This window comes from Tiliqua scincoides, chromosome 7 (genome assembly GCF_035046505.1).
Source record: "Tiliqua scincoides isolate rTilSci1 chromosome 7, rTilSci1.hap2, whole genome shotgun sequence".
Taxonomy (NCBI): domain Eukaryota; kingdom Metazoa; phylum Chordata; class Lepidosauria; order Squamata; family Scincidae; genus Tiliqua; species Tiliqua scincoides.
The window spans coordinates 29080966-29108347 of NC_089827.1; the positions used below are offsets into that span (position 1 = coordinate 29080966).

Sequence of the window (27382 nt, forward strand, 5' to 3'; positions counted from 1 at the left end):
CTAGCGCTGGATAAATGGGGCAAATGCCCCGGGCACTGGGTTCGCGTGCCTCTAGGACCGCACAGGAAGCCTCACTGAAGCTCCCGACGCAGTTGGAAGCTGCACTTCAGATTTTCCAGTAGTGCTGTTTAAGACTGTGAGGAAGTGTTTAGAATGCTTTGCCAGTCGGTCTGAAGGTCATGCAAGGGTCTGTCATACTAGAAAGGTCGAGGGGCAGCTTTGTGTGCAGTGGGGCCATCTCCTTGGGGGCGGCATCTCGGACCTTTGCCCTGGGAGCGGGGTGGGGTAAGTGTCTCCTCCACCCTTATACATGATTCAAAGCTCTACTTCACCTGCCACATTTCTTACTTTGCAATAGTCTGTCCACCACTCATTTAAAAGCCCAAAAGGTGATTTCGTAAAGATATATCCATTGGCACTCTCAGAGGGGGGCACAGCATTAAATTTTGCAGGGTGCCTCATCACATCCTGTAAGCTGCCCCTCCCTCTTGTCCTCAGAGCCATTCCGGGATGCAAAAACAATGCAGAGGAGCCCCCTTGATTTTCTCATTTGAGTGTTGTAAGGGGGTGATATTTTAATACAAGCACACATCAACCTGAGCCAGAAAGCATCAGGTATTCTGGGTTTAAGGTGCCCCCCCCCCCGCTTCAGATCACATGCAATTATTTCTCAGTAATACTGATAACTGTACTAACTCTTTGGGTTCTGCATTAATTCTACTGTCATAAATATATGATGTATGCATTATAGTCACAAATCCCATTGCTTAAATCCCATTGCCTGTCTCTGTGCATAACATTGCTATGTTATGGGGTATACATTTAAGCTATACATTTCAGCTACACAGCTTTGGGTGTGTGTGAATTATTCCTGCATCTTTTCAAGAGACTTTAAGACCTTGATACTTTGCTAATTATCTTCTATTTCTACTATCTTATTTGTCTTGCTTTTCTTCCAAGGAGCTCAGGGCAGCAAACATGGTCTTCCCTCCTCTTTTATCCTCACAATGATCCTATGAGGCAGGCTAGGCTCACTGGCTCAAAATCATCACCCCAACAGGTTCAGGACTGTGTGGGATTTGAACCCAAGTTTCTAACTACTATACCACAATGGTTCTCAATCTTACTGCTTATCTATTAAAGGCAACTGTATCTCATCTAAGCCTTTCATATGGGGATGTGGTTGTGGCACATGCTTTATTTTGAGTTTTGTTTGCTTGTTTTAATTTACGTGTGTTTTTAACTTGCCCCAAGGTTTCCAGAGGAGGCAGAGTAAGGTGGAAATCCAGCTGATAAATCAGCTAAGTAGAAGCACTCTGAAGAGACCCTCTAGGTCAGGGGTGCTCAATAGGGGGATTGCGATCTACCGGTAGATCGTGAGGCAAGATGAGTAGATTGCGGAGTGCCGACCCCCCCCCCTTTCAGGTGCCTCTGGGAGGAAACGCCGGGAGTAAGGCCCATTGTACTCAATGGGGCTTACTCCCAGGTAAGTGTGGCTAGGATTGCAGCCTCACAGCCTAATCCTAGGCATGTCTACTCAGGAGTAAGTCCTGTTATACTCAGTGGGGCTCAAGGTACACCAACATACATTGTACACATAAATGTTATATGTTATGATGGCGCAAACATTGTAAAAAAAACTCTGGTAGATCTCCGGGCCTTGCTGGGTTTCAAAGTAGCTCTCGAGCCAAAAAAGTGTGAGCACCCCTGCTCTAGGTGTTGCAGGAGGTGGATGCAATCTTAACACTGGAGAAACTGTTCCCCTTCCAAACTTTAAGAGCAGAAGGCCATAAATCTCTATAGCTAAGTACAAGTTGCAACAGTTAAGGTGAGGGAGAGAGGCAGAGCAGTTGAGCTGGAAAAGTGTGTCACTCTCATTTGAGATGACAGAGGTAATAAGCCAGGCTGGGGCAGTGGCCCCCACCCATTCAGTAAACACTCATGATGGGGTGAGTGCCGACTGTCACCAGTGATAAAGAGCTGGCTAAACACACTATTAGCTTTCCATTTTGCAAATTAATGTTCTTTATGGTGTGTGTACACTTGCTGGCTAATGAATTGTCTCGTTAGAACTGCCTGGGGTGCTCCTCAGCTGCCTCTGCTGGCAGGCATAAATTTCACAAGGAAATTAGCACTATTGAAAAAAGGAAATAATGCCTTGAAAAAGCAGTTTCTTTTCCATCAGTTTCTGCAAATATACAGTCCCAAGAAAGAGACCAAGGAGGGGGGAGAAAGGAGAGAAAATGGCAGAGCTTGGAAAGGAAAGCAGGTCAGTGAGAAAGGATGAGAGAAGGCTGCTTGTGGCAATCTGCACAGTGTGAACTAGGCTCAAAACAGAGGAAAAGTGCCCCAGACATTACGTGACACAGAAAGAGATCCTTGAATAAATCACCAGTTCAAGAGGATCACAGTACAGGGCATGGATCTGAGGTGCTAACTCAAGGGTAAATGGGGAAAAACCTCTCTTCACACAGGGGTGGATTCAGCATTTGTGTTTGTGGGAGGGGGGGCGCCATGTCTCTAGAGCCCTGGTCAACCAGGCAGTTATACCTGGGCGTCCAGTGAATTTGATGGCCTTTGAAGCTGTTTGCTCGGTCTACTGGGTAGACCAGGGCCATGGCTCAACTTGTGGCCTCTGTGGCAGAGATTTGCTGGGTGGGTAAACCTGGGCTCCTTCCCGGACTTGATCTACGTGCTGGGTAGACCTGGACTCTCAGTAGAACTTATGGCCTCCATGACCGAGATTTGCTAAGTAGGTAGACCTGGGCTCCTGCCTGGATTTGAAATCCAGATCTACCTGCTGGGTAGACCAGGGTTTCTGGCTGAACTGGTCTCTGTGGCCAAAGTTTGCTAGGCAGGTTGACCTGGGCTCCTACCCAGATTAGGAGCCCAGATCTACCTAATGAGTAGACCTGTGCTTCCATTCCAACGAGGCTCGTTGGACACCCTGCCCAGTGGGCATTCCCCTTTGCTCCTTATCCCAGCGGGCACCCTTCCCCACTGGTGTGACGGTTTGGGGAGGGACCATGCTCCCATGGCCCCCCCTTTGGATTCATCCCTGCCTTCACAATTGGGAGCTTTCCAGTTGCCACTCTTAGACTGCTGTGTGACTATGCCCTAATGGAGTCACTGGAGCATAAGTTTCTCCATTAGTGGAAAAGAATAGCATCACAGGCAGCCCACACCTACCTAACCTCCCCAATGCAAGCCCATCACTGGAGCACATGCTGCATCCTGAGGTGGAGTAGTCCCAGAGGTTTCCTCCAGGTAAGAGAACATTTGTTCCCTTTCCTTGGGCTAAGTCTCTGCTGCCCAAATGGGTCTACTTGGACCTGTGTCAGGAAAAAAGGAGAATGCCCATTAGGCAGGGGAGGGGGCAGGGAGAGGCGTTTCAGTGTGGGGGGCGGGCAAGTGATCCTGGAGGTGGGCGGGAAGCAGGAGGTGGGGCTGGGACCCTGCCGGACCCCAACCCTGATACCCAAGCAGTGCGGAGTGACTCCAAGTCGTTTTGTTCTCCTCTGACTTGCGTCACCTCTGAGGACACCCATTGAGGCTGTGGTGGCCTACTCAGGGGTAAGAGGAAGAGTTTCCCCTTGCCTCCAGCTGAGCCAATTCTGGCCCCAATCTTGTGCTGGATACAAGCCTGCCTCCTAGCCTGCCTGTTTCCAGCACAAGTTAGGATTGTGCTGTAAGAGCCACTTACAATAAACTTCAGATGTTTGAGAGCTGCAAGAGAGATGTTTGAGAGCTGCAGTATTAAAGAAGCATTTAAGTTCTGAAATATATTTATACATCATGAACATTAAACTTACATTTTAATATAGTGGACTCAGTTTATACACAGTAAATAATCATAAGGCGTGAACATTTTTTCTTTACCTTTTATATTAATTGTGATGCAAAAAGGAGCCCACCCAACGTATTTCAGAAAGTCATACATTAATAAAAGAGGCGCATGTGGCTCACGAGCCAAGGTTTGACCACCCCTGGTTAAGTCATTTGGAAATTTCAACCATCTCATACATTGATTAGCTAGATAGGGCAGGAAGGGAACTGAAGGCCCAATCCTATCCAACTTTTCAGCACCGGTGCTGCTGCAACGCAGCCTCTAGGTGAAGGTTTCCTTACCTTGTGGAGGCCTCCATAACTACCCTCCCACCACAGGATGCAGTGCATACCCCATTGGCATGGCTACACCAGGGCTGGAAAGCTGGATAGGATTGGGTACTAAATCAGGAGCTTTTAGGATGCAACTTACTCCATGGTCATGATGAAAGGAGAAGAAGGGGCTTGAAGAGGCACAGAAAGAAACACTTGTTCCAGTTTCAGGGGATAAAACCAACAGTGGTTTGACTCTCTTTCTTTCCTACTTAGCTAATCCAGGGAAAGAAGGGTAGTAGGTGCCTGGATGATTACATGACAAGATTAGATGACAGTTAGGGGACATGAGTTTGAAAAGGATGCTGTCAGGCAGGACCAGAATGGAAAAGGGACAGCAGATGGATGTAGCCTAATTTATATGGTTCTACCTGTGGAACAACCCACCGAGGGTACCCTCCTCTACTGTTGCAAAGGAATAGCCATGTTAATCCTAATATTCTTCTTTGGAGGCAACACCTACAAAACAGACCGCAAAGTAGGCAGAACATCAGTAGAGACACAGGCAAGGAGAAGACACCGTGTCCAGCAAGGTGAGCACTGAAGGCAATATGAATGTAAAACTCACATCTTGCCAGATGCAGTGCTAACACAAATATGGAACGGGAGCACCAAGGAATGAACAACAAACCACTGCCCCCTGGGTGTCACAACTGGGTGTCACAACAATTATCTTCTTGTTAAAAGAGAAGCTCCTGTCACTTTCATTCACTGTCAAATTTGTGAATGGATACCTCTCACTCCAACTGCCCTTGGAAATTCTCTTTTTAAGACTGGTAACCTGAATCTTAAATCACGGCACTTCACTTGTCATAAATTAAGCACAGCTGCCACTTCAGCTAGTTGTGTGAATTGACACAGAATCTCTGTGTTTCAATGTGGGTGACTGAAATAAAGTGACATAAGCAATAAGTGGCAGCCCAAGTCTCTTGACTTGGAGATTGCTTTGTCTAACCTCTGACTTGTTCATTTCTCATCAGACTGGCTGCCCAGAGGGAGGTTTCCTGCTTCCTGCCCAGAAAAGTATTTTATTAATATGTAATTTGGTTCAAAAGCCATAACAAAAACCTCTTAAGTGTCTACAGAACCTGAAACAGCAATAGCAGATCTTAATGAATGGCAGTGTTTCACTGCAACAATAAATGGGGGCGTTATGAGGAGTTTTATGTGTTTTTTTTCTTTCTTAATGTAAATAATCTATTATTATTTTAAAGTAATACATTTCAAGTGCTTTTTTTTTTGCTAGCAAATTCTGTATTGCGGGCTAAACAAAAGCTCTCATATCACCTTCCAAATATATATTCCATTTCCTTAAATCAAGTCCGAACATTTTGAAGATAAATTAGAGTACCATATTCAGCTAAATACTTGGGCCACAGTTTACCAGGAGCATCTTCTGCACAAGACTATTGAGCAAGGCTGTGGCCCAGTTCATTTAACACCTGTTCATTTTTATCGAGAGGGCAAATGACGTATTACCATAAATGCACAGCTGCCACCAAATCCACATTTCCTCCTGTGTTTCCCAAGCAAAATATAAAGATATAGTACATGCACATGGCAAGGAAAATGCTGAGTGTGATGGGATTATGACATGCATTTTTAACAAAATGTAACTGAGAAGAAATGGGCTGGTGGCTGCCATACTTGCATTTATTTTTATTTATTTTATTCAATTTTTATACCGCCCTTCCTCCAAAGAGCTCAGGGCTGTGTACATAGCTGCTCACCTCCTTTTGTCCTCACAACAACCCTGTGAGGTAGGTGAGGCTGAGAGAAAGTGACTGGCCCAAGGTCACCCAGGAAGCTTCATAGCTGAGGGGGATTTGAACCTGGATCTTCCAGATCCAAGTCCACTTCCCAAACCATTACACCACCCTGGCTTTATTTAGATTTATTTAGGAAACCTCTTGCCAGGCAAAGGCTCAAAGTGCAGCTAACAACATAATCTAAGACACAACAAGAATACATAAGAAAGAATCACAGTATAAAAACAAAACCAATAGAAAGATAGCCAGTCATATTGAACCCAGGGACTAACAGAGAGCATCTCTGTTAAAAGACATCAGGTTCAGTGCCAGGCCAGTTTCCCTCGGGAAAGGCTGAAGCTCCATGACTGAAACAGCCCTCTCACAAGTTGCTTCTGATGGTCTGGAAGGAAAATCTTAATAGCCAGTCAGATTTTGCAGGAGTTCAGGATTCAGCACCTTGGGAATGCAATATGGTGAGACCACTTGGATGATTGCCAGGCTGTTGGGGTCTCTGGGCAAAGCCCTGCAACACTGGGCCCCCCACCTGGCCCAATGGCACACTGGAACCTACCACTGCAGTTGGCACTGAGGATTCAGGAGTTGGCCTGGCCAGGTGGGCCAGCTGATGGCTGTGAGTTTCAGTGCCCAATCTAACCAACCTGACACCATCCTGGTGAGTGCAAGCTGATGCTGCCCAACTAACCTTAAAGAAAAGAAAGGACAATTGTGTTGCAACTTGATCTTCTGCACATTCATTTCTTGTCTAGCCAGCAACTTCCTTCTTCAAGTTTCTGTGCCAGACAACAACTTTCAATCTTCTTGCAAGTTGTCTACGAATGCACGGAAACTGGTGCTTGGCTGGTCATCTACCTGAGAAATATGCTGCACCGACAGACAAGTATTTTCAATCACAGAGAACCCGATGGCCCACGTTTCTTCGTTTTCTATCTGCTCCTAGCTATACAAATAATTGTCACTTGTAGGTGTGTGACAAAACAGCAGCTGTTTCTTTTTTCCCCAGGCAAAACTGCCTAAACCACTTATATGAGGAAACAGATACCCCGTGTCCTCTCAGCAGTCAACTGCGTGTCTCCACATCAAAGAATTCAGCTGCTACACCTGGCGTATTTGACAGCCACAATGACTACCTGTTTCATTCATTCATTCACTCATTCATTGGACCAATTCAAACCTTGAGGGAAAATACACGTGGTGCTTGCCTCTTCAGACTGTACCATTCCCGAATGCAGGTGTGGAAACTACTTGAATCCTCTACCAAGACTGAGAACTCCCTTCAAGTACAAAGCTAGAATGCCATGGAGAACGGCTTGAGCCTTGCTTTTCTTACTGATATGCTCGCTTTTCATGTGCAGGGAGTTTCTGTTCCATGAGTCCTGGAACATACACTTTCCCTCAACTTTCAAACTGGTTCCCATTCCTACAAATCTTTACCAGTGAGTTCTATGTCATCTTGACAACACATATCTTGACTATGTTCCTGCCATATATTACGGATTCCTGTTACCTGCCATCCATCAAGCCTTTATCTTTTTTTTTTTTTTGCCTCTGTTGCTGTTTGCTCTACTGGGAGAGTGTCTTAGGGCCCAATCCTATTCAACTTTCCAGCACTGATACAGTTGTAATACAGCCTCAAGGTAAGGGAACAAATGGTAAGGGAACAGGAGGCCTGCTCCCCACCACAAAACACAGTGCACGGCCAGTTGGCACAGCTGCATCAGCATTGGAAAGTTGGATAGAACTGGGCCCTTCATGTTGTCATTGTTACAGACAAGTTACCTCCCACAAAGCAGGTGGCCTTGGATTCTGCAAGACCACTATTGTGCCGTGGAATGGAACATGGCATTTAATGTGAACTCCAGCAGGTTGAATGGGATCCTAAAAAATTACATTTGGAACAAGCTTCTAGACTACGTAAAGAAAATCCTGAAAATACGTTGATCAATTTTTTTGTAAAAACCAAGGGGAAAGGTGTAACAAATGATTCTGTAGATCACAGGGTGGAACAACTTCACGTAGCATAATGAATCAGCAGCAGTCCATAGCCTTCAGTTTATCCCCCCTGTATAGACTTATTCCCTGTGATATCCCCTTACAACCCTTTAGGATTCGGTTAAAAGTTCATCAAGATCCTGAATTCTATCGAGGTCAACCAGATACCCGAATAGCAAGCCCACAAGCAGGGTCTGAAAGGAACTGACTTCTTCTGTGGTTCCTTAGCAAATGACATTCAGAGATATGGCTAGAGGTTTCATCTAGCTATTATTGCTAACAGCTGTTGATAAATTTCCCAGTCCTCGGCCTTTTCCTGTGTGACATTTTATTCCCAAATGGAGGACTTTCCTTTCCCTCAGAGATGCTGTTCTGTAAACTGCTTTGTACCTCAGGCAAATGAACATTCTGAGCAACTGTATTTGAACAGCCAATCACTGTCAGATGCTTCACTGTCACAAGTGCAACACTACAGTCTTTGCTTTCAAGTACAACTACCAGTCGTAAGATTTTGGGACGTGGCAGGCACAAAATCAAAATCTAGGAATGAATAAGAATGAGGTGAATCATTCTGATTAATTCACCATTGTGCAGCAATATTAGCCCCTAAATGGTTATTGTTAAGAATGACGTTTGTATTCTTTAGGGGAGGAAAAAATTCACAGAAGACAAAAATGACTGTGTCATATCTGACTAGTTTGAAAAATACAAAAATCCAATTCTGAAGAAGTGCAGATAAGGGGAGAGCCGTGCAAGTGCCATCAGCTTAGCAAACACTAAATAATGAACAAGGCAGAGACTGCAGGGCTTGATAAAGCACTCCATTAGCCAGGCTGGTTTAAATGAGTGATAATTGTGGCAGACACAGACAAAAAAGGTTATTGAATTTTTATCTGTGGGAAGGGGGACAGTCTTTGACAGACAAGTCATGATGTCACCCATCCCAGCTTATATAGTGTACAAATATGGGAGGGGGCGTTTCCATGAATTGGGTTTGGCCCCCTGCGTGCTCTGCTCATCTCCAGAGGAGAGTCTGAGCTCAGTAGAGGCCAAGGATGTCCGTCCCCAGCCTCTGTCAGGCTCAGACTGAGCTTCCAGAGAAACCAGAAGTGATGTTTTCAATGCCTTATAAGGGAATTGGAGGCCTGGGGAAACCCTGGAGGTGGTGGTATGGGGTCTGGAATCTTCTCACGCACTAGACATTTTGTTCCATTTGATACAACAGAAAATTATCAGCTTTATGCTTTCAGCCACCCAGTATGTACCTGCAGGATCTTCCTGAGAAATTTCACAAAGATTGGGATAGGAAAATAAATTTATTGCAGCGATTCCCAAACACATGGAAAGCGACCCACCAGGGGAACTGGAAGAGGGCCATTCTTAAGACGAGTGGCCTTAAGAGGCCGCTCCTTCAGACGAGTGGCCCAGACATGAGTGCCTTGACAGTACCACAGCAATTGCACTGCTGGTGGAACCAAGGGGCTTTTAAACCTACCTGGGGGAGTCGTCGTGGTGACCTCCAGCAGGATGCTGGAGGCTCGCAGCCCCCTCTGTGGGCCTCCCCACTGCTGCAAATAGCTCTGATCGGTGTTTGGAGCCCACTTCCAATTTTTTATCTAAAACCGGAAATGGGCTCTGATCACTGATTGAATCTATTTGCATCAGTGGGGAGGCCCAAAGAGGGGGCTGTGAGCCTCCTGCACCCTGCTGGAGGCCAGCACGATCCCCCAGGTAGGTTTAAAAAATCCCCCTGGTCCTGGCACTGCTACCATTGCTGTGGTGCCATCGCTATGCCCCCCCCCCCAAACTTACCAGGTTCCCAACTCCCATGTAGTAGTTTGAGAACCACTGATCTATTGCATCTGTAACTGTTAAATTATACTTAAGCTATGTACTTTATAAAACTCTAACAGTCACCTATCATTTGGGCTTTTTTCTGTGGATTTCTCTTACAAAAAAACCTTCCCTACTTTTGTAACCATGAGAGCGCTAGATTCCTTTCCCATATCTCCTTTACATTCTAGAATTGGTATTGTCTTGTGGCTAAAAGAGTGAGTTGCCAATTGTTTTCCTGTTCCAATCTGGCCTCTGCCATGAACTCTTGCTAAGTGTTCTTCTTAGGAATAGCTTCTGGGCAAGCTATTCCTACATGTGAAACACTCTACACTCTCAGAAAGTGCTATATACAAACACAAAGCAGTAGCATCATTCCATGACTGCTCACCTGCCATGTGTCTTCATTGCTGCCTTCTCCCACTGACTTTTCTACATCAACATCTGCCATGCTGGTCCTTTCACCTGGAACTGTTTCCCCCTACTATTGCTCAAGCCATTTCTTCAAAATCTGTTAATACAGTGGTTCTCACACGTTTAGCATCGGGACCCACTTTTTAGAATGAGAAGCTTGTCGGGACCCACCAGAAGTTATGTCATGACCGGAAGTGACATAATTGAGCAGGGAAATTTTTAACAATCCTAGGCTGCAATCCTACCTACACTTACCCAGGAGTAAGTCCTATTTACTATCATGGTTAAAAGCATATACATAGTAGTCTGTTCTTGTTGGACCAGACTCTCAGGTCTACAGAGCTTGCGTCCTGAGTACACTTCTGTACTGCAGCGAGTCATGGACTCTTCGCCCACAACAGGAGAGGAAACTGAGCGCTTTCCACATGCGCTGCCTCCGATGCATCCTCGGCATCACCTGGCAGGACAAAGTTCCAAACAACACAGTCCTGGAACGTGCTGGAATCCCTAGCATGTATTCACTGCTGAAACAGAGACGCCTGCGTTGGCTTGGTCATGTCGTGAGAATGGATGATGGCCGGATCCCAAAGGATCTCCTCTATGGAGAACTCGTGCAAGGAAAGCGCCCTACAGGTAGACCACAGCTGCGATACAAGGACATCTGCAAGAGGGATCTGAAGGCCTTAGGGATGGACCTCAACAAGTGGGAAACCCTGGCCTCTGAGCGGCCCGCTTGGAGGCAGGCTGTGCAGCATGGCCTTTCCCAGTTTGAAGAGACACTTTGCCAACAGTCTGAGGCTAAGAGGCAAAGAAGGAAGGCCCATAGCCAGGGAGACAGACCAGGGACAGACTGCACTTGCTCCCGGTGTGGAAGGGATTGTCACTCCCGGATTGGCCTTTTCAGCCACACTAGACGCTGTGCCAGAACCACCTTTCAGAGCGCGATACCATAGTCTTTCGAGACTGAAGGTTGCCAATACAAAGTAGTCTGTTAAAAGCAGGGCCTAGGAGAGGGGGGTAAAGGGGGTAATTTGTACCGGGGCCCAGAGCCAAAAAGGGGGCCCAAGAGCCTAAGGAGGAGATCCAGAAATTTCCTGGCATCTTACATTTTCCTATCTATTCAGACTTGTTGCCTGCATGGGATGCTGGGGACACTACCCCAAGCATGCAGCTGCAGCTACTAGCAAGCCATATATGCTTAGGAGTGTGTTTGGTTTTCCGTATTACTGTATCTATCTGCCAATTTCACATGGGTGGGTAGAACAGGGCTCAGAAGACTTTTCCAGCTGTCTCCACCCTCCCCCATCCTGTTTTGCCCCTCCCTGCTCCCATTCTGCTTGCCCATCACCACCCTCCCCTGCTCTGTTTCACCCCTCCCCCTTTGCAAAGGGGCCCCAAAGAAAGTTTGTACCCACTGATAAAAATCCTCTCAGAGGTCCTGGTTAAAAGTACAGGTCTGTAACATTTCCCCAAATGCAGTCACATGCTATGGTAGCATCAAGTCTAATATATTAAAAATAAAATATTGAAATGAATGGGGACCCACCTGAAATTGGCTCGTGACCCACCTAGTGGGTCCCAAACCACAGTTTGAGAAACACTGCATTAATAAACCCCACTTGTGTAGCAAAGAAACTCACTTCTTGTTCTCACTGTGTCTGCAGGTCCACTAACATCCACTCTACCCTCTCCAATTACCCTTTAGCAAGGCTCCTTTCTTGCCTCATCCATATGATATATCCCATTCTGCAGAGACCAACCCACTTATGTTGAAAACATACCATTGGAAGACCCCTGCTGCATCACAGCAAAGTTCCATCTGCACCAGCATCCTATTTTCAACAGTGGCTAGCCAAATGCCCCCAGGAACCCCACAAGCAGAGCATGAAGGTAGCAATTTATCCCATGCAGCTTACAACTTCTCACCCCAAGTAACAGGTATTCATAGGAACCACTTCTCTGTCCACAGAGGTTTCATTTAGCAATAACAGCTAATAGCCATTGACAGATCTATCCCATCCCATCATGGAGAATTGGTCTAATCCTCTTTTACACCCATCTAAGACAGTTCAAATTCCCACATTTTATGGCAGTAAATCCCATTAATAAATTATACATTGTATGTCTGTCCTGTATTTCTATCAATTTCATTGGGTGCCCCCATGTAGCTACATAGACTACTTTCTGTAAAGTTGTTCTTATATCCCTTTTTCTTTGGAGACCACTTACTCTGTGCCATGGGGAGGTTGGAGAAAGCTGCTTTCATGCGGTTGGAGAGCCATTCTAAGCTTTCATGCATATTGGCCAAGGCCTTCAGGTCACTGACATCACGGAGGATCTCTTGCTGGGGAATCAGCTTATCTCCCAAGTTCCCAATGAGCACTTCAGACTCCTTACCAAAGGCGGTACTGCAACAAGAAAAGCACAAGGTACATGGAAACAACATAGAACCTAACACCAAAAAGGATTTTCTTAGTTATATTTGGATGGGGTTCCCTGTCCCCCCAGGTCGGATAACAGGGATTATACAGGGGTTGGATACATACTCTAACCCAGGGATCCCCAAACCCCAGCCCTGGGGCCACTTGCGGCCCTTGAGAACTCCCAATGTGGCCATCAGGGAGTCCCCAGTCTCCAATGAGCCTCTGGCCCTCTGAAGACTTGCTGGAGCCCTCACCAGCCCAACGCAACTGCTCTCAGCATGAGGGTGTGTTTGACCTCTTGTGTGAGCTGTGAAATGAGGGCTCCCTCCACTGTTTGCTGTTTCACATCTGTGATGCAGTAGCGGCAGCAAAGAAAAGGCCAGCATTGCTTTGTGCAAGGCCTTTTATAGGCCTTGAGCTATTTCAAGACCTTCATTCATTTATATAAGTTCATCTTTAATATATTCATTTACGTAAACTTATGTAAATTTATTCAAATTTTAAATGTAAATTAATTCTTCTTTTCCACGGCCCCTGACACAGTGTCAGAGATGATGTGGCCCTCCTACTAAAAACTTTGGACAGCCCTACTCTAACCTAACAGGGATTATACAGGGGATGGATAAGCACATCCATCTGACCTAAGCACATGCTGGTCCCATGCCAATCTTTCAGGTGCTCTTGATTCCTGAAATAAGATTACCTGATTGAATCTTTAAATATAAAAGTGTGCGCCACTTTGCAACCTTCTGGCTTATGCCGGGATCGCATAACCGACGACCACGTGTAGGCACATGGTCATTGGGGGCACATACCCCAACCCTCCAAAAGTGAGGAGAGCTCTGCTTTCCTCCCCTGTGAAGGTTTGTCTGAGTCTCGTAGAGGCAGGCATGTCCACGTGCTGCCTCTGCAAGGCTCAGACTGAGGGAAATTGCATCTCTCGCACGACTTCTGGTTTCCTCTGTAAAACCAGAAGTTATGTGAGAGACGCGATTTCCCTCAGTCTGAGCTCTGCAGAGGCAGCAAGCAGACGCACACTGCCTCTGGGAAGCTCAGACAACCCTCTGGAGGAGAGTGGAGTGGAGCATCCCATTCCCTGTGGAGGGACCGGATTGCATCAAGTCCCGCTTGATGACAGGGATTGCAATCCTGTTCCCCATTGTTAAGCGGCGCATGACTGTACACCAAGGCCAATTTTTCCTATAGCATGTGAAGGAGTTTGACCAATTTCAACATCAGGCTAGCTTCAGGAAGAAATCCTTAACATAATGGTCCTAATGGATTCCAGTAAGTTGCAATAACAGGCCTCTCATTTATCACTTGGGATTTCTAAAACAATTCAGTAGTTCATGAACAGGCTTTTCAGGCTATCCCTTGGGAAAAGACGTCGGGGAATGGCTGGGCAGAGAAGGCTGGCAACTTTGATAATGAGGTCAGATGGTAAAACTGAGTGATCTGTTCAGTAATAGTCATTATTGAGTCTCTTACAGTCCCCAAAGAAAACACTACAGTTCAGGTCTACTTCCTGGTAATAAGCAGTCCCATGTTGATTTATCCTCCACTAAAGAATTACGCGATTGTGTACATTTGCTGTCAGATAAGCTCCAACCGTGGCAAGAGAACCCACTCCTCTAATTACATTTAACATTATTTTAAACAATGCCCTAGGAAGAGCTTACCGTATGAAGTCCTCTTCTTCCTCCCTCTTGGGTCTCAGTTGCTTGGGCTGAGCCATGTTGATCCAGTTGGGAAGAGACTTTAGGAGTCTGCTGATGTCATCATCTTTTGCCCATGATGCACTGATAACAAGCTTTTCATCATATTGAACAATACTCCTAAACAAAATTCGGAATGGTAATGCTAGGAAGCAGCAGGTTGATTTTGCTAATTATTTGTTGCTTGAAGATTTGATAGTCCAGCTCATGTTCTAAACAACATAAGAGATGTCCAGACTGCAGAAACTACAGATCTTTATCACCAGTTTTGGCCTCTGTATAACTGAGAATGAGCTGGACTGATAAAGAATTCTTTGCAACTCAAAAGTACATAAAGTCTTTCATCAACAGGGTGATTCAGGAAGAGATCTTTCTCCCCCATTTTGTAGTAGCTAAGTTTAATCCACCACAAGCAAAATAATAGCGTTTCGTTTTCAAATGCTGCAGAATCCAAGAGTCTACAGCTCCATTTCAGCCTTCACTACTCTCTGGAACAATGTACTTTTCCATTTCCGAAACTATCAACCCTTGAGCTACACAAAAAATCAACACAAAATTGAAAAGGAGATAAAACTAAAAGCTGCACTGAACAACAAATAACCCTGAAGCTCATACAAGAAAATCCAAGGCTCCCTGTAGTGTTTTGTTAAAAACAGTATCAGAAGAACATAGTCATTTGGGATTGGAGAGAAGAATGTGGTCATTTCCCCCATTTCCTTGTCAATGAGGGCCTGTTTGTTAGACTACGTTAACCAGTATGCTTTGAGCACTCAAGTCTGAAATGACAATGGCAATGAGGCTGACACGTCTCCAGGGCGTTTATTTCACAGTCTAACAAATATAGCCATTTTCTCCTTGATATTGCAGCTCAGTCTGAAGTTCTTTTTTATTCGATGTATTACCTAAACATAAGCCCTGTTATGGTTTCAAATATTATCAAATAATTCAAGGAGGGAGATGAACAAAGGAAGCAACTCTTGGAAAGACATGACAACATAGGATGGAAGGTAAAAAACTGGGTATCTGTCACTTCAGTAGCGCCAGTGACGTTCACCGGAAACTTCACTCTGATTTGAAGCTCTGGACATCAGCTGTCTATGTCACTTGGAGCAATATGAACACACAACAGCCCTTCTCTCTGATTGTGGCATACTGTGGCCTGGATTGCATAGGTCAATTTATATGGCAAGCAAAGGGGAAAAGGGGGCACCCAAAACAGCAGCAAAAGAAGAAAAAAAGCTGGACTCCTTAAAGGTGTAAATGATGTGGAGGATTTATTGCAATTTCAAAAAAAAGGCTATGTCCAGTGTATTTCGGCAAACTACCTTCCTCAGAGGCACAGAAAGGATTTCTTCTACTGGCATGAAATCCAACTAATTGTGACAAGTCTGAGGTAGCAAACTTGCCAGTCTTACCACAGCTAGTGGGATTCCACGCCAGGAGAAATCCTTTCTCTGCCTCTGAGGAAGGCAATTTGCCAAGATGTAGTGGGCATAGAGAAAATCTTCTTCTGTGCAATAAATCCCACACATCATTTTGCATTTTTGGGGGAATACTTTCTCTTCATAGGAGACAGATGCATGACTGAGTCCTGCTGCATGGGGAGGGATTATCTTTGGTCCTTTCTGGCATGCTAATCTTAGCAATGTAAACTACTTGAGGACAAATTGGACTGATTGAGGAGACACCCACAACAGTCTTCCTCTTGCATGTCTCTAACTAGGTATCCTTTGATAAACAAATGCATAACAGCTGCGTCTAGGGCCAGCCCATCCATAAGGCTGACTGAGGCGGTCACCTCAGGCAACAAAGGTGGCAGAAGGCAAATGGCAAAAGGTGCCCACATCCACCAATCCACTTGCCTCCACTGCTCTTCCTCCCCCACTCCCCTAACAAGAAAAGGAAGATGGGGGCAGAGCAGAAGAGAAAGTGTGGAGGAGAGAAGAGTGGTGGGTTAGAGTTTCAGATGCTTTGCCCCACAACTCCATGCTTCTGCTCTGGTTTCCAATCCTTGGGGTGGTGAGCAGAGGCTGGCGCATCTCCCGGTGAGAGGGCAGCTGCCTCAAGCACCAGGAGGTCTCAGAACAGCCCTGGTTAGACTGGTGTGGTGATATCCCTTGTGGCTGCAGTGTGTGTGCGAATACTGCAACCACATGGGTAGGTCACGCCCTCCCTCCCCATTAGATGGGAAAGACATGCACATTTAGTATCTCTTATAGGGTTGTGACGTTCTCTCTCTCGCTCTCTTTTTCTGAAATACAGATATACACACAGCTGGAGGACAGTGTGTGATTCACTGCAAAAGGAGGTTCTAGGACTCTAAAATCTGAGTGAGTGGAGCTGATCTGTTACAGGGACCCGAAAGGGCGAACATGAGGGCACGGCTAGAGGCATGGGAGTGGGTTGCAGTGAATCTTGCTTTAGAACAAAGGACTACACTTCATGTCCTTCAGGGAAGGGGTCAGGTCAACTAGAAGAGAGGAGGAGCTCAGAGTGGCACAGTATACTTGGCACTCCATTTTGAAAGGTGGAGGAAGAAAAAAGGAAGAAAGGAAAGGCAGAGAGAGTAGAAAGAGAGTAATTGCAGGGGAGTGCAGGAAGAAGAGCGACAGATTGAGGGGACCCTGCTAAAGAGTGGGGTCATGGCCAAAGCAGCCCCTCCAAAATCCAAGACTCTGGCAGGATTTGCCTCCTTTAGGACCCCTGACCCTGGCTGCTGTTCAATCTATATAGGGTTGAGCCTCAAAACAAACTGGTGGTAACCGCACAGCAGCAACTCACATCTAGGTCCCAATTACCTATTGAGGTCAGAGCTGGTATTAAAGACAAGAATTAAAGAATGAAGCTGTAATCTGAAATTTACACCAGAATGCAGCCGCTTGCCTCAAGCAATGAGCTATGCAATTTTTTCCTGTTCCAGAAATAGGGTTAATCATTACCACCAGCACGACAATCTAATAATTAGTTCTTGGCTCAATGGGCCACAGGCAACGCCATCTGCGTTGCTATGTTGTATTTGGCTCCCATAAGGGGGAGGGGAAGGGGAAAGGGGAGGCACATGAACAGGTGATAGGGCTTCACAGAAAATGGCCTTGTTTCCTCTATAGCCTGTTGAATTTAGCACAATACATTTGTTGGAGGCAGCAGAGCCAATCCAGGCCAGCACTTCCTCCAAAATGTGAATGGCTGCTAACAGTCCCTTAAAATAAAACAGCAGAGGGGCTAGGACCTTTGATCAGGAGGCCACTGAGATGAGACTCAGGTATTTCATTACAAATGCACTCAGAAATCAATGGTCTGGATTCCCCTTTTCCCAATTCAACATTTTTTATGTGAGAAATTCAGTGGTGTACCTAGGGAGCTAACGGGGCAAATGCCCCAGGTGCCACACCAATGTGGTTGGCACTGCCAGGCTTGCCCCCCTGCTATCAGTTTGTTTTTAAGAGTAAAAAGGTGGCTGTCAAAAAAAAAAGAGCAAAAAAAAAAAGCTCTGCCATCTTCTTTCACTTAAAAAAACCCTCTTCTCCTGATGAAAGAGGGGGCGTGGCTCAATCACCCCTGGAGTGGCAGCGAGTTAGGGCCATCCCAGCAAGGATTCAGCACTGTTCTTGGCCACTCCATCTCCTCCTTTATAGGAGGAAAATTGCGACTCCTGGTGCACTGCCACTCTAGGCCATTTCTTTCCACTCCTCCTATAATGGAGGGGGTGGCCCAGAATGGCACTGAATTGCAGCCACTCTGGCCATGTCTTTCATCTCTCTGGAGGCTAGATAGACAATTATTATAAGGAACAAGGCTTCATAAGTGTGGGGCAAACATTAGAGAAGGAGTGCCCAAAAAGGTATGTGTCCCCATTTGAACAAAATGACTCCAAATCAAGATGGGCACAGCCCCCACTTCAAGGAGACCCACCTCAGACTGGGGCTTGCATTAGACCCAAACTCCATGTGATTAATCCCATGTTTTCATGTTTTTCTTTTCCCCTAATTTTGCCTATTTTTCAAGCAGTTTTAACTCACCAGCAGCACTTGTGCCACTCAGAGCCCGATCCTAAAGTTGAGTTGGGCCAACGCAAGTCCCTTGCTCTGACCCAGTGTTGTTGCAAAAGTGCCGTGAAGCACTTTTGTGTTAGCGCAACTTCAGGGAAGTTGGTGCAAGGGACTTGCATTGGCCTCCCCATGCTAGAACCAACCATGGTGGGGTAAGTTTGCACCAACCTTTCCAGTCAGCATGAGGGTCTGGATGGGGAGGAGGCGGGAGGGAGGTGTTTCGAGGTGGGGGAAGGTGGGCGGCGGGTGTTCCCGGGGGAGATGGGGCCAGGATCTGGCAGTTATGCTGGATCCTGACCCTGCTCCCAGGTGGCCCAGGGCAGTCCTGGGCTACTCAGATTTGCGCCACCTCTGGAGGTGGCGTGGATCCAAGTAGCCCCTTTGGGACTGCAGTGGCTCTCCCCAGGGTAAGGAGAAACATTTCCCCTTGCCCCTGGCTGAGCCTCTGACTGCCTGAAATGTGTGCTGGAAAAAGAGCAGGCATGTTGGCCTGCCTGTTCCTGCTCAAGTTAGGACCGCACTGAGAGCTGCTGGGATCTGCTTTCCCTTCTCTCTTGCAAACACCATTAACCACCTCTAGCAACATGGTAATGTGTATCCTCGATCTCTTCTCATCTGAGTCAGCTAGTGGTTCCCAACCTGGCTACATGTACCTCCAGAGGAACTTGCCTGTACCTTTAGGGGGACTTGAAAAAGAATTGAAAAACTGTGGACAAGAGCAGGTCTGTATTAGAATGCCTTGCAGGACTAGCAAGGCAGGAAGGAAGTCAGCCAGGGCCCCAGAAACTGTTAGTTTCTGGTCATCAATTATTAGACATAGATCAGTAATTGAAAACAGATAAATTTTATAGAACAGCAACTACACTAATTACAAACATTTTGCTAATATGAGGGGTACAGTTTATGGAAAAGGGCTGCCAAGGGGTACGCAAGTGAAAAAACTTTGGGAACCTCTGAGCTAGCTGATCCAGGAGCATTGCAGCACTATCTGCTGGGTATTAACAGTAGTTGCATCCTTTGTAAAACCTTTTCCTTTAGGTTTTTTTTGGCATCTAATTTTTCCCCCCTTCAGCCTGCTATATCTTTATGACCTGCCTTTCTTTTCTACTACTTTCTTCTGCCTGTCTTGAATCTAACGCCTACCAACTCCGTGAGATGACCTTTTGAATTCTGGAGTTACGAGAAAGAGGGAGACAAATTTCATGCATAATGTTACAGATGTCCATCATGTTCCCTCTTAGTCACTTTCTCTATGCAAAAGGCCCCCAATGCTTTAGCCATTATATCTGGGGAAGGACAACACATTCATATGTGACAGATATCTTGGTGCCTTACCTGTAGGCCACAGTGCAGGTATCCTTATATTCCTGAAGTTTGATGCATACCATGTTGAGAAATTGGTCAGAGTATGCACTGAGGTCATGCATCAGATTCATGAGGTCCTGAACTGTTTTTTCCACAATTACTGTGCTCTGATGAAAAAAAAAAATCCAAGAAACAAAGAGTTTTGTCAAAGTGAGCCCAAGTGAAGAAAAAACTGCTCATCCTCCTGAGTGTAACAACAAAAACAAAGAATTTAATGATTAACTTCAATTAAATGTATATACAGGTTGAGTCTCTATTATTCGCAAAGGTTCCATTCTCAGAACTCATGTGGATGGCAAAAATTGCATTAAAGCAAATCCATTAAAAAATGTCACTTTGCCAGGTGATTTAAAAATAGCCTTGCTTACCTTTGTGATGGAAGACAGAGTCATTAGGCAGACAATCCATCAATCAGTCTCTCTCCAGGTGCTTAGAAAGGTTTCACTCCCAGTCAGAGACCCTTCCCTTCACCCAGAGCGCAGTGCTGGGAAGGAATACAAAGTGATTATCTTTCTTTCATGTGCTCAGGGGGAAGGGAGGGGTCACTTTCCTTGGAGTAAAGCTGTTCTAAGAGTCTGGAGAGAGAACGATTGATGGATTGTCTGCCCTCTCTTGCATTAAGGGCATTGTCTGCCCTCTCTTGCATTAAGAGAGCTTGCCCTCTCTTGCATTAATGAGACTACTGTTAAATGACTTTCCCCCTTTAATTTAAAGGGCCCTTCTCAACGCACTGAGATAAAACCTGGGTGAAAAATCTGTGGATAATTAGGTTATACCTGTACAGACGTGCCCCCTTATCCATGAGCGTTCCGTTCTGGAACCTTCCATGTAAAGCTGAAACCACAGATATGGAGGAATGCCTGAGCTGCCTCCCCGGAGCTCCCCTCGTCTCTGGAGGGGCCTCTGAGCTCAACAGAGGCTATCCATCCCATGCCTCTGCTGAGCTCAGACAGAGCTCTGAAGCTAAAAAAGTGACTTCCGGTTTCAAGGAGAAACCAGAAGTGACTTTTTAATGCCTTATAAGACATAAGGAGGTCTGGGGAAGTCCTCCAGGGCCTGGACTCGATCAGGTCCGGGCACGGACCTGATCCGCAGATAAGTGAATACACAGATATGGGATCCATGGATAAGGGACCCCCCTGTAACAGATTTATATCTTGCCTTTTTAACATTGAGATCTTCAAGACAGTTTGTGAATGTATTTGAATAAAACTGTGGGGACAGGATTCGACATGTGGATCTTTCACTTTGGGAAAAAAACACAAAAGAGTCCCTCGCCTACACCTGATATCTACTTTGGAGAGGTAAATGAGTGGGTCAATACCCCCTGGTATTGCTTGCCTGCAACAATTCCCTGCAGCATAAATCCCCAAAACTAATTGAAAAGCAGAAAAATGGGCCAGGTGCTCAGGATTCTTCCTGTCACACGGTTTTTTCCACAGTCAACTAACATGGTGGCAGCTCATTTAGTAACACTGAGTTTTAGTTCATTTATTTAGAAAACAAATTATTTCCAAAGATTGCAAATTAAGACGACATTGGAGGGCATCCTTCATCAACATGGCTGGTATATACCTAACCTTTTTGAAAGTCTACTAACACAGTCCCTGACAGTTATGTCATAACAGGCAAGTGTGTGGGATTGTGGTGGTTCATGGGTAAGAGAACAATTTGACTTTCTCTTTGGGTTCTCATTAGCTACAACCAAATCCTCTCCATAGGGAGGAGTCACAAAGGAGTTGTCTGTCCCTTTGCTGCTCGGGCCACTTCATCACTTTCTCAGATACTTGCAACCCTGAAGATCCTGTGTTCTCAGACCAGCATTTTCTTCTCATACAACAATCCCTGTGCAGAATAGCTATAGCATGCAAAGTTACTCCAGAGCCTGTTGGCTTTCAGCCAGCATACATGAGCTATGCTGATGGGATGCAGCTACATCCCTGAAGCAAGCATTAGTGGGCTAGGCAGAATTATTCCTGAGGTATATACAGTACTTAAAAGCATGAGGCTGAAGCGTCTATCATCCAAGGTCTCTTGTGCTTACATATCAAATTAAAATCTCCTATGCAGTAGATTCCACTGACTGTGACATGTGAGGCATGTAGCCTCTTCCCTTTCTATAGAAATTAAAAAATCAAGGAAATGTAAAAAATGATTCCTACAATCAAGGAAATGTAAAAAATGTTTACATTTGAAGTCACAAAATCTCATCAGAGTCAACACTGGAGCCTCTTTACTGCCCTTCCCCAGCCCAGTGTACTCTTCAATATTGATTTTAAGATTAAAGTGCTGCAGAAGGACCTGGATCCATAATCCTGCTTCTGCAGATTTACCTGTGAGTGGCAGGAATTGATTCTGCTCTCTGTCTTGCTAAAGAGACCAAGCAAGCTGCACTTAGCTCACTGCCACACGTGGCCCTTTACATGCAGAGCACGTCATGCTGAGAGAGATCTGACACTTGTCAAAGGCACTTGGCAGGGAGCGTGTCCTTGACTGGAAATACAGGGGGGTCCCATATCCGTGGATCCTGTAACTGCAGTTTCAGGTATCCATGGATGTGAGAGTCGTTCCCCCCCCCCCACACACACACACACATACCCATTAAATCATTTTAAAAAGTTAAACAAGACAATTTTTGCCCTGGTAACTTTTAAAAATGATTTAATAGGTGCAACCCCCTACACTCCCCACCCCCCTGTGCGCCCATTAAACTATTTAAAAAACTTTCCAGGACGCCTTCTTGTTTAAACAGGTTGCCTTTGCAGCCAAGAAGGAACATGCAGAACTGGGCACAGTGAACCAGGCCCACAAAGTGACAGCAAGGTTGGACAGATGCCCAGTACATGGTGCAAAATCCTAGGAAGAGACTACTGGTCATAGAGTCCAGTGAGTGCAGCAGGTTGGTCAGGGAGGGAGGCAGGGAGAATGACAGTGGCCAAGGTTGCTTGTCTATCACAGCAATGGAGGAGAAGGGCAAAGACCTGGGGTGCTTCCCCCTCCCACAAGTCATCCACTACCACACTGCAACTGACAGGAAGCAGTCAGAATATGACTACTACAACGACTGTGGTCATGGCTGGCACCAGCTTGTCCACCACAGCAGAGCCAATGGAGGAGAGGGGCACTCCCCCCTCCCACAAGTCACCCACTACCACTCTGCAACTGACAGGAAGCAGTCAGAATATGAGTACTGCCAGAACAGAACACTGAACAGAGTTCCGTTTATTGAAGAACACAGTCACTGACTGGTCGTCAGGCAAACTTAGCTCCATTGTACTTGAGGAAGAAAATCTTCTCTAGGAGACTGGTCCCCAGCTTGTTGTGATGAGACCTTATCACCAGGCCCCCTTGGCTGAACACCCATTTGACAGGGGCAGAGCTGGTAGGAACCAGGAACAGACTCAGAGCGGCAGTGCTGAGCAGGCAGAGCTCCCTGCAGTGACTTTTCCAGAACTCTTAACACCTGGATGGGAAGGCATGGGGCACTTTGTTTGACCAGGTCACTGTAGAGGCACATCTCGCACTCAAAACTGACTGTGCTGAAGGAAGTGGCTGTGGAATCATCAGTGTTGTGGACTCATAAGTAGGCACAGAGAGAGGAAGAAGAGGCAGTGCAGGTTCTCTTTCGAGGAGCTGGAACCTGGGTGTCACAGCCTCCCTTTACTGGTCATTGTAGACTGCGTAGACCTCTTCAGAGTATTCTGAAGAACTATGCCACAAAACGTCTGGAGTTCAGAGACCACCTTCTCCCTCACCAGAAGGATGTCTTCCTCTCGGCTACTAATCTTGTGCAACCCCCAGAATTGGAAGCTGAGGTCCAACATGGCAGCCATGAAGTACAGGTAGTTGTTGAACTTGAGCAGTTTCTCCTCCAGACCATGTGACATGGTATCAAACCAGCAATCACAAGAATGCCGCAAAGTTATCTCCATGCTCCTCTTCAGAGCTGCTACCATCCAGTGGCGTCGCTAGGGGTGTGTGGGCCACACCAGGTGACATGCCAGGGAGGTGACGTGCCTTGGGGGTGATGGGCTAAAATCACGGCATTAGGAATGTCCAGTGGAACACAATGCAAAAAACAGAATTGAAGTAGCTCCTTTCCTTCAAAAATTATGGGCCAAAAAAAAAAATGCATGGAGCCCTATGGAAAGTGAAAGTGAGCCGTATTGCATGTTTACTCATGAGTAGGCGTACTTGCCATAGTCTGTCGGAAAGGGCAGGCTGAGAGGAATCCAATGACACCAGAACGGTCCCGATCTAATGAGTGCAGCCCCCCAAAAACACCCGAGAAGATCCCTCCCTTCCAGCTGCAAGTCTGAGCCCTAAACGAAGCCACATGGCCACGTTCACTCGCGAGTAGATGAACGTGCCTTAGTCCATTGGAAAGGGCAGGCAGAGAAGACTCCAAACAATGTCAGAATGGTTCTGATCCAATGAATGCAGCCCCCCAAAACACCCCCCTCCCAGCTGTGAGTCTATTGAGCCCTCGGGAAAGCAAACTCAGCCACATGGTCGCATTTACTTGTGAGTAGGCAGATGTGCCTTGGCTGATGGTCAGGCCAGGCAAAGGGGAATGTGAGGACACCAGAATGGTCCCAATCCGATGGAACTGGAGCGCAACAAATGCTCCAGAAGGCAACCTTCCCCCCCCCCACTAAAAAGGACAACAAAAGAGGCTTGAAGTGGTAAGGGGCATGTTTTCCATTTTGCACTTGTGAAGTCAGGTGTGTCTTTGTATTGATATGATTGAAACAGAAGAACTTTAAACTGGGCACTGGGAGGCCTGGAAATCTCCCTGATTCTTTTCGGGGGTTGTTATTGCAGGCAGACTACAGAGTAAGCTCCATTGACCACTATGGGACTTACTTCTGAGTAGACATGCATAGCCTTGGGCTCACAAGCTGCAACCCACACATTCCTGAGAGTAAGCCCCATTGACTACTATGGGACTTAATTCTGAGTAGACATGCATAGGCTTGACCTCACAGGCTGCAATTCTACCCACACTTTCCTGAGAATAAGCCCCACTGACCACCACGGGACTCACTCACCGCAGACACCCGCTCATAAGTCGACCCCACAGATAAGTCGAGGGCAGGTTCTGAGCCAACAATCATGGAATTTTCTATGACCCTCGGATAAGTCGGGGGTTAAAGTTAGGGGGGGTGTCTGACCATAGTTTTGTCTGATTTTACCCGAGGCGAGATCCTGAAAAATAACCTACCACTAATTGTTACCTAAGAACTGTAGCCTCTAATTTATTAAAAATACAGTAAAAGATCATAAGATACATTTTTATTCTTTTTTAAATTCTGGTCTTCACCACCTTTTTGTAAACACTATCAGAGTAAGTGCACTGTAAACAACATACTGGTGGTTCCCAACCTGGTATTCATGTACTCCCAGGACTCCCAGGACACTCAACAGGACCTTTAGGGGTACTTGAAAAAGAATGGAATAATGGCAGAAAAAGGCAGGCCATGCTCCAGAATGCCTTACAAGGACCAGCAAGGCAGGAAGGGAGGTAGATAGTTGATTGTGAAAGACCCACCAATAGCTAGTTTTTGGTCATCAATTCATGTATGAACCAGTGATTGAAAACCAGCACAGGAAAAAAGCTGAAACATAATATGGAAAGTGATCAATCACCCAGAATTTCTCAGCACACTTCTGGTGCAAAACAGTACAAAGGCAGAGTCTTCTGTTCTTCAAACAGATAAAAAGAGAAAATATGTGATGAATACATGAAGTCTGGGCTTTCATGTGGAGGAGATGAGGGCTTGTCTTACTAATTACAAACATTTTGCTAATAGGAAGGGTACAATTTATGGAAATGGGCTGCCATCCCTGGTAAACACACACACACATGTGGTTCAGTTTCACTTTCCATAGGGATCAATTCATTTTCCTAGTCAGCTTTCAGCTTGTCAGTTTCAGTTTCATAATCCACTGACAATCAGGTCACAACTCACAGTTTGGGAAACACTGCACCAGTAGATTGCACTCTGCCTTCCATCTACATTTGCTTTATAACTGTATGGCAGCATATGTGTGCATGTGCTCTTCACATGGGGCAAAAGTATTCTCCAAAGGCTAACATGTAGTGGGGGGAGGGCAGGTTTTGAAACAACTTCCTGGATAACCCTGGCCGACACTAGAGAAAGAATGGCCCACAAGAGAGGAAAATTTTGATCTCTCTCACTGGCAGATATTTTTGAAGGTCCATCATACAAAAAGGCTGCACTGGACAGATGAAATAATTTCAGCCTTACAGACTTAAACGTCACCAGAACACTACATTTCCAAATGCAAGTTAACCATGGATGCAATGGCACCCTACTCTCTGCATTTTTGTGCTGTAACATTCATAGGGTGTTCCCTTGTTTGTTTGAGGGGTTTAATTACCATTCCTCAGCTGCCCTCCTGCTGACGCTCAAGCACCATTAAATTCACAGCATAAGACTTTGGGAAACATGATTCATTCCCCCAATGTGGTGATGCTGCGATCTAGACTGCAGGGGGCTCTGATGACCCATGGTGGGGCACAATTCATTAGGGAAGGGAGCTGCAAATATATAAATCAAGATGTCAGAGAAGGGAGTCTGCACCCGACCCAGCGGGAATCTGCGATACACACAGATTTGCTCCACTTTGTCCCGTTTCACCTGTCGTCAGCAGTGCATACTGCACTGTAATCAATTAGCCTGACAAGATGCTCTACAAACCAGCTCAGCTCGAGCTCCTCCTGTGCCTTCAGGATGAAGTGTATGAAAAAGGTTGCAGCTAAAGGGAAAAGAGAGGAAGGTCCTCTCTAAGACAGCAGCAGCTGGAAAACTGCACCACTGATCATGGAGCATAGGTCTATCGACCAGCAGCACCCGAAGCCCATAAAATTTTGGCACCCCATAACAAAATTATTTAATAATAATAAATGTAAATAACCATAATAATATTTATTATTGCATCCAGATTAGCCATTCCCCAACAGTTCACAGCATCCCCCAACACATTTCCTCTTCCCCACAAAAATAGCATCCTGCAGATTAGTAGTCCCCCCCAACACACATTCCTCCTTCCCAGTGTTTTTTTTGTAAAATAAAAGGTGCAGGAACTCACAACTTGTTAATCATTTATTTATTTATTTATTTATTTATTTATTTATTTATTTATTTATTTATAAACCATTTTTTATTGGAGAAATAAAATATTTTTTATGTGCTTCCCCCCTAAAGATGAACTTACTTCTGAGTAGACATGCATAGATTGTCAATCTCCACATCCCCTTCCCCCTAGCTACTTTTTCTACACATGGGGAAAAATACTGTACAAGTGCACTTGTAGCATGTAGTATGTAGTGTGGCACTACTTCGAGGAGAGGAAGCAGTGAATGGATTCCAAAAAATGGCTTACATGAGTTCCATGTAGTAAAATTACTCTAAGCAACTGTGGGAGTAAGAACAAAAAAGGAATTCTTACACGAGAGGGGTCCTTAGGTGCACATAGAAACAGCTACATTTGCAAACAAGCGATTAAATATGGTTTAATTCAGGTATCAGAATACTCTGTGTCTTTGGGAACGTGCTTGGCATGCAATTGTATGTTCTCTGCTGCCCTGAGCAGCCCTTAGCATGTGAAAACGGGGGCAGATATATATCTCTGCCAGG

General features: G+C 45.7%; 1 protein-coding gene across 2 annotated transcripts in view; it reads right to left on the minus strand.

The window, feature by feature from the left end:
- The window catches only part of EXOC4 (exocyst complex component 4), a 448912-nt gene that overhangs the window by 45076 nt on the left and 376454 nt on the right, over nt 1-27382 (minus strand). For both annotated transcript variants that reach the window (XM_066633468.1, XM_066633469.1), the window contains 3 exons: nt 19689-19825; nt 14269-14424; nt 12396-12574 (listed from right to left, as the gene is read on the minus strand). In XM_066633468.1, the coding sequence (XP_066489565.1) occupies nt 12396-12574; nt 14269-14424; nt 19689-19825 (472 nt within the window). The remainder of the gene's footprint in view (nt 1-12395; nt 12575-14268; nt 14425-19688; nt 19826-27382) is intronic.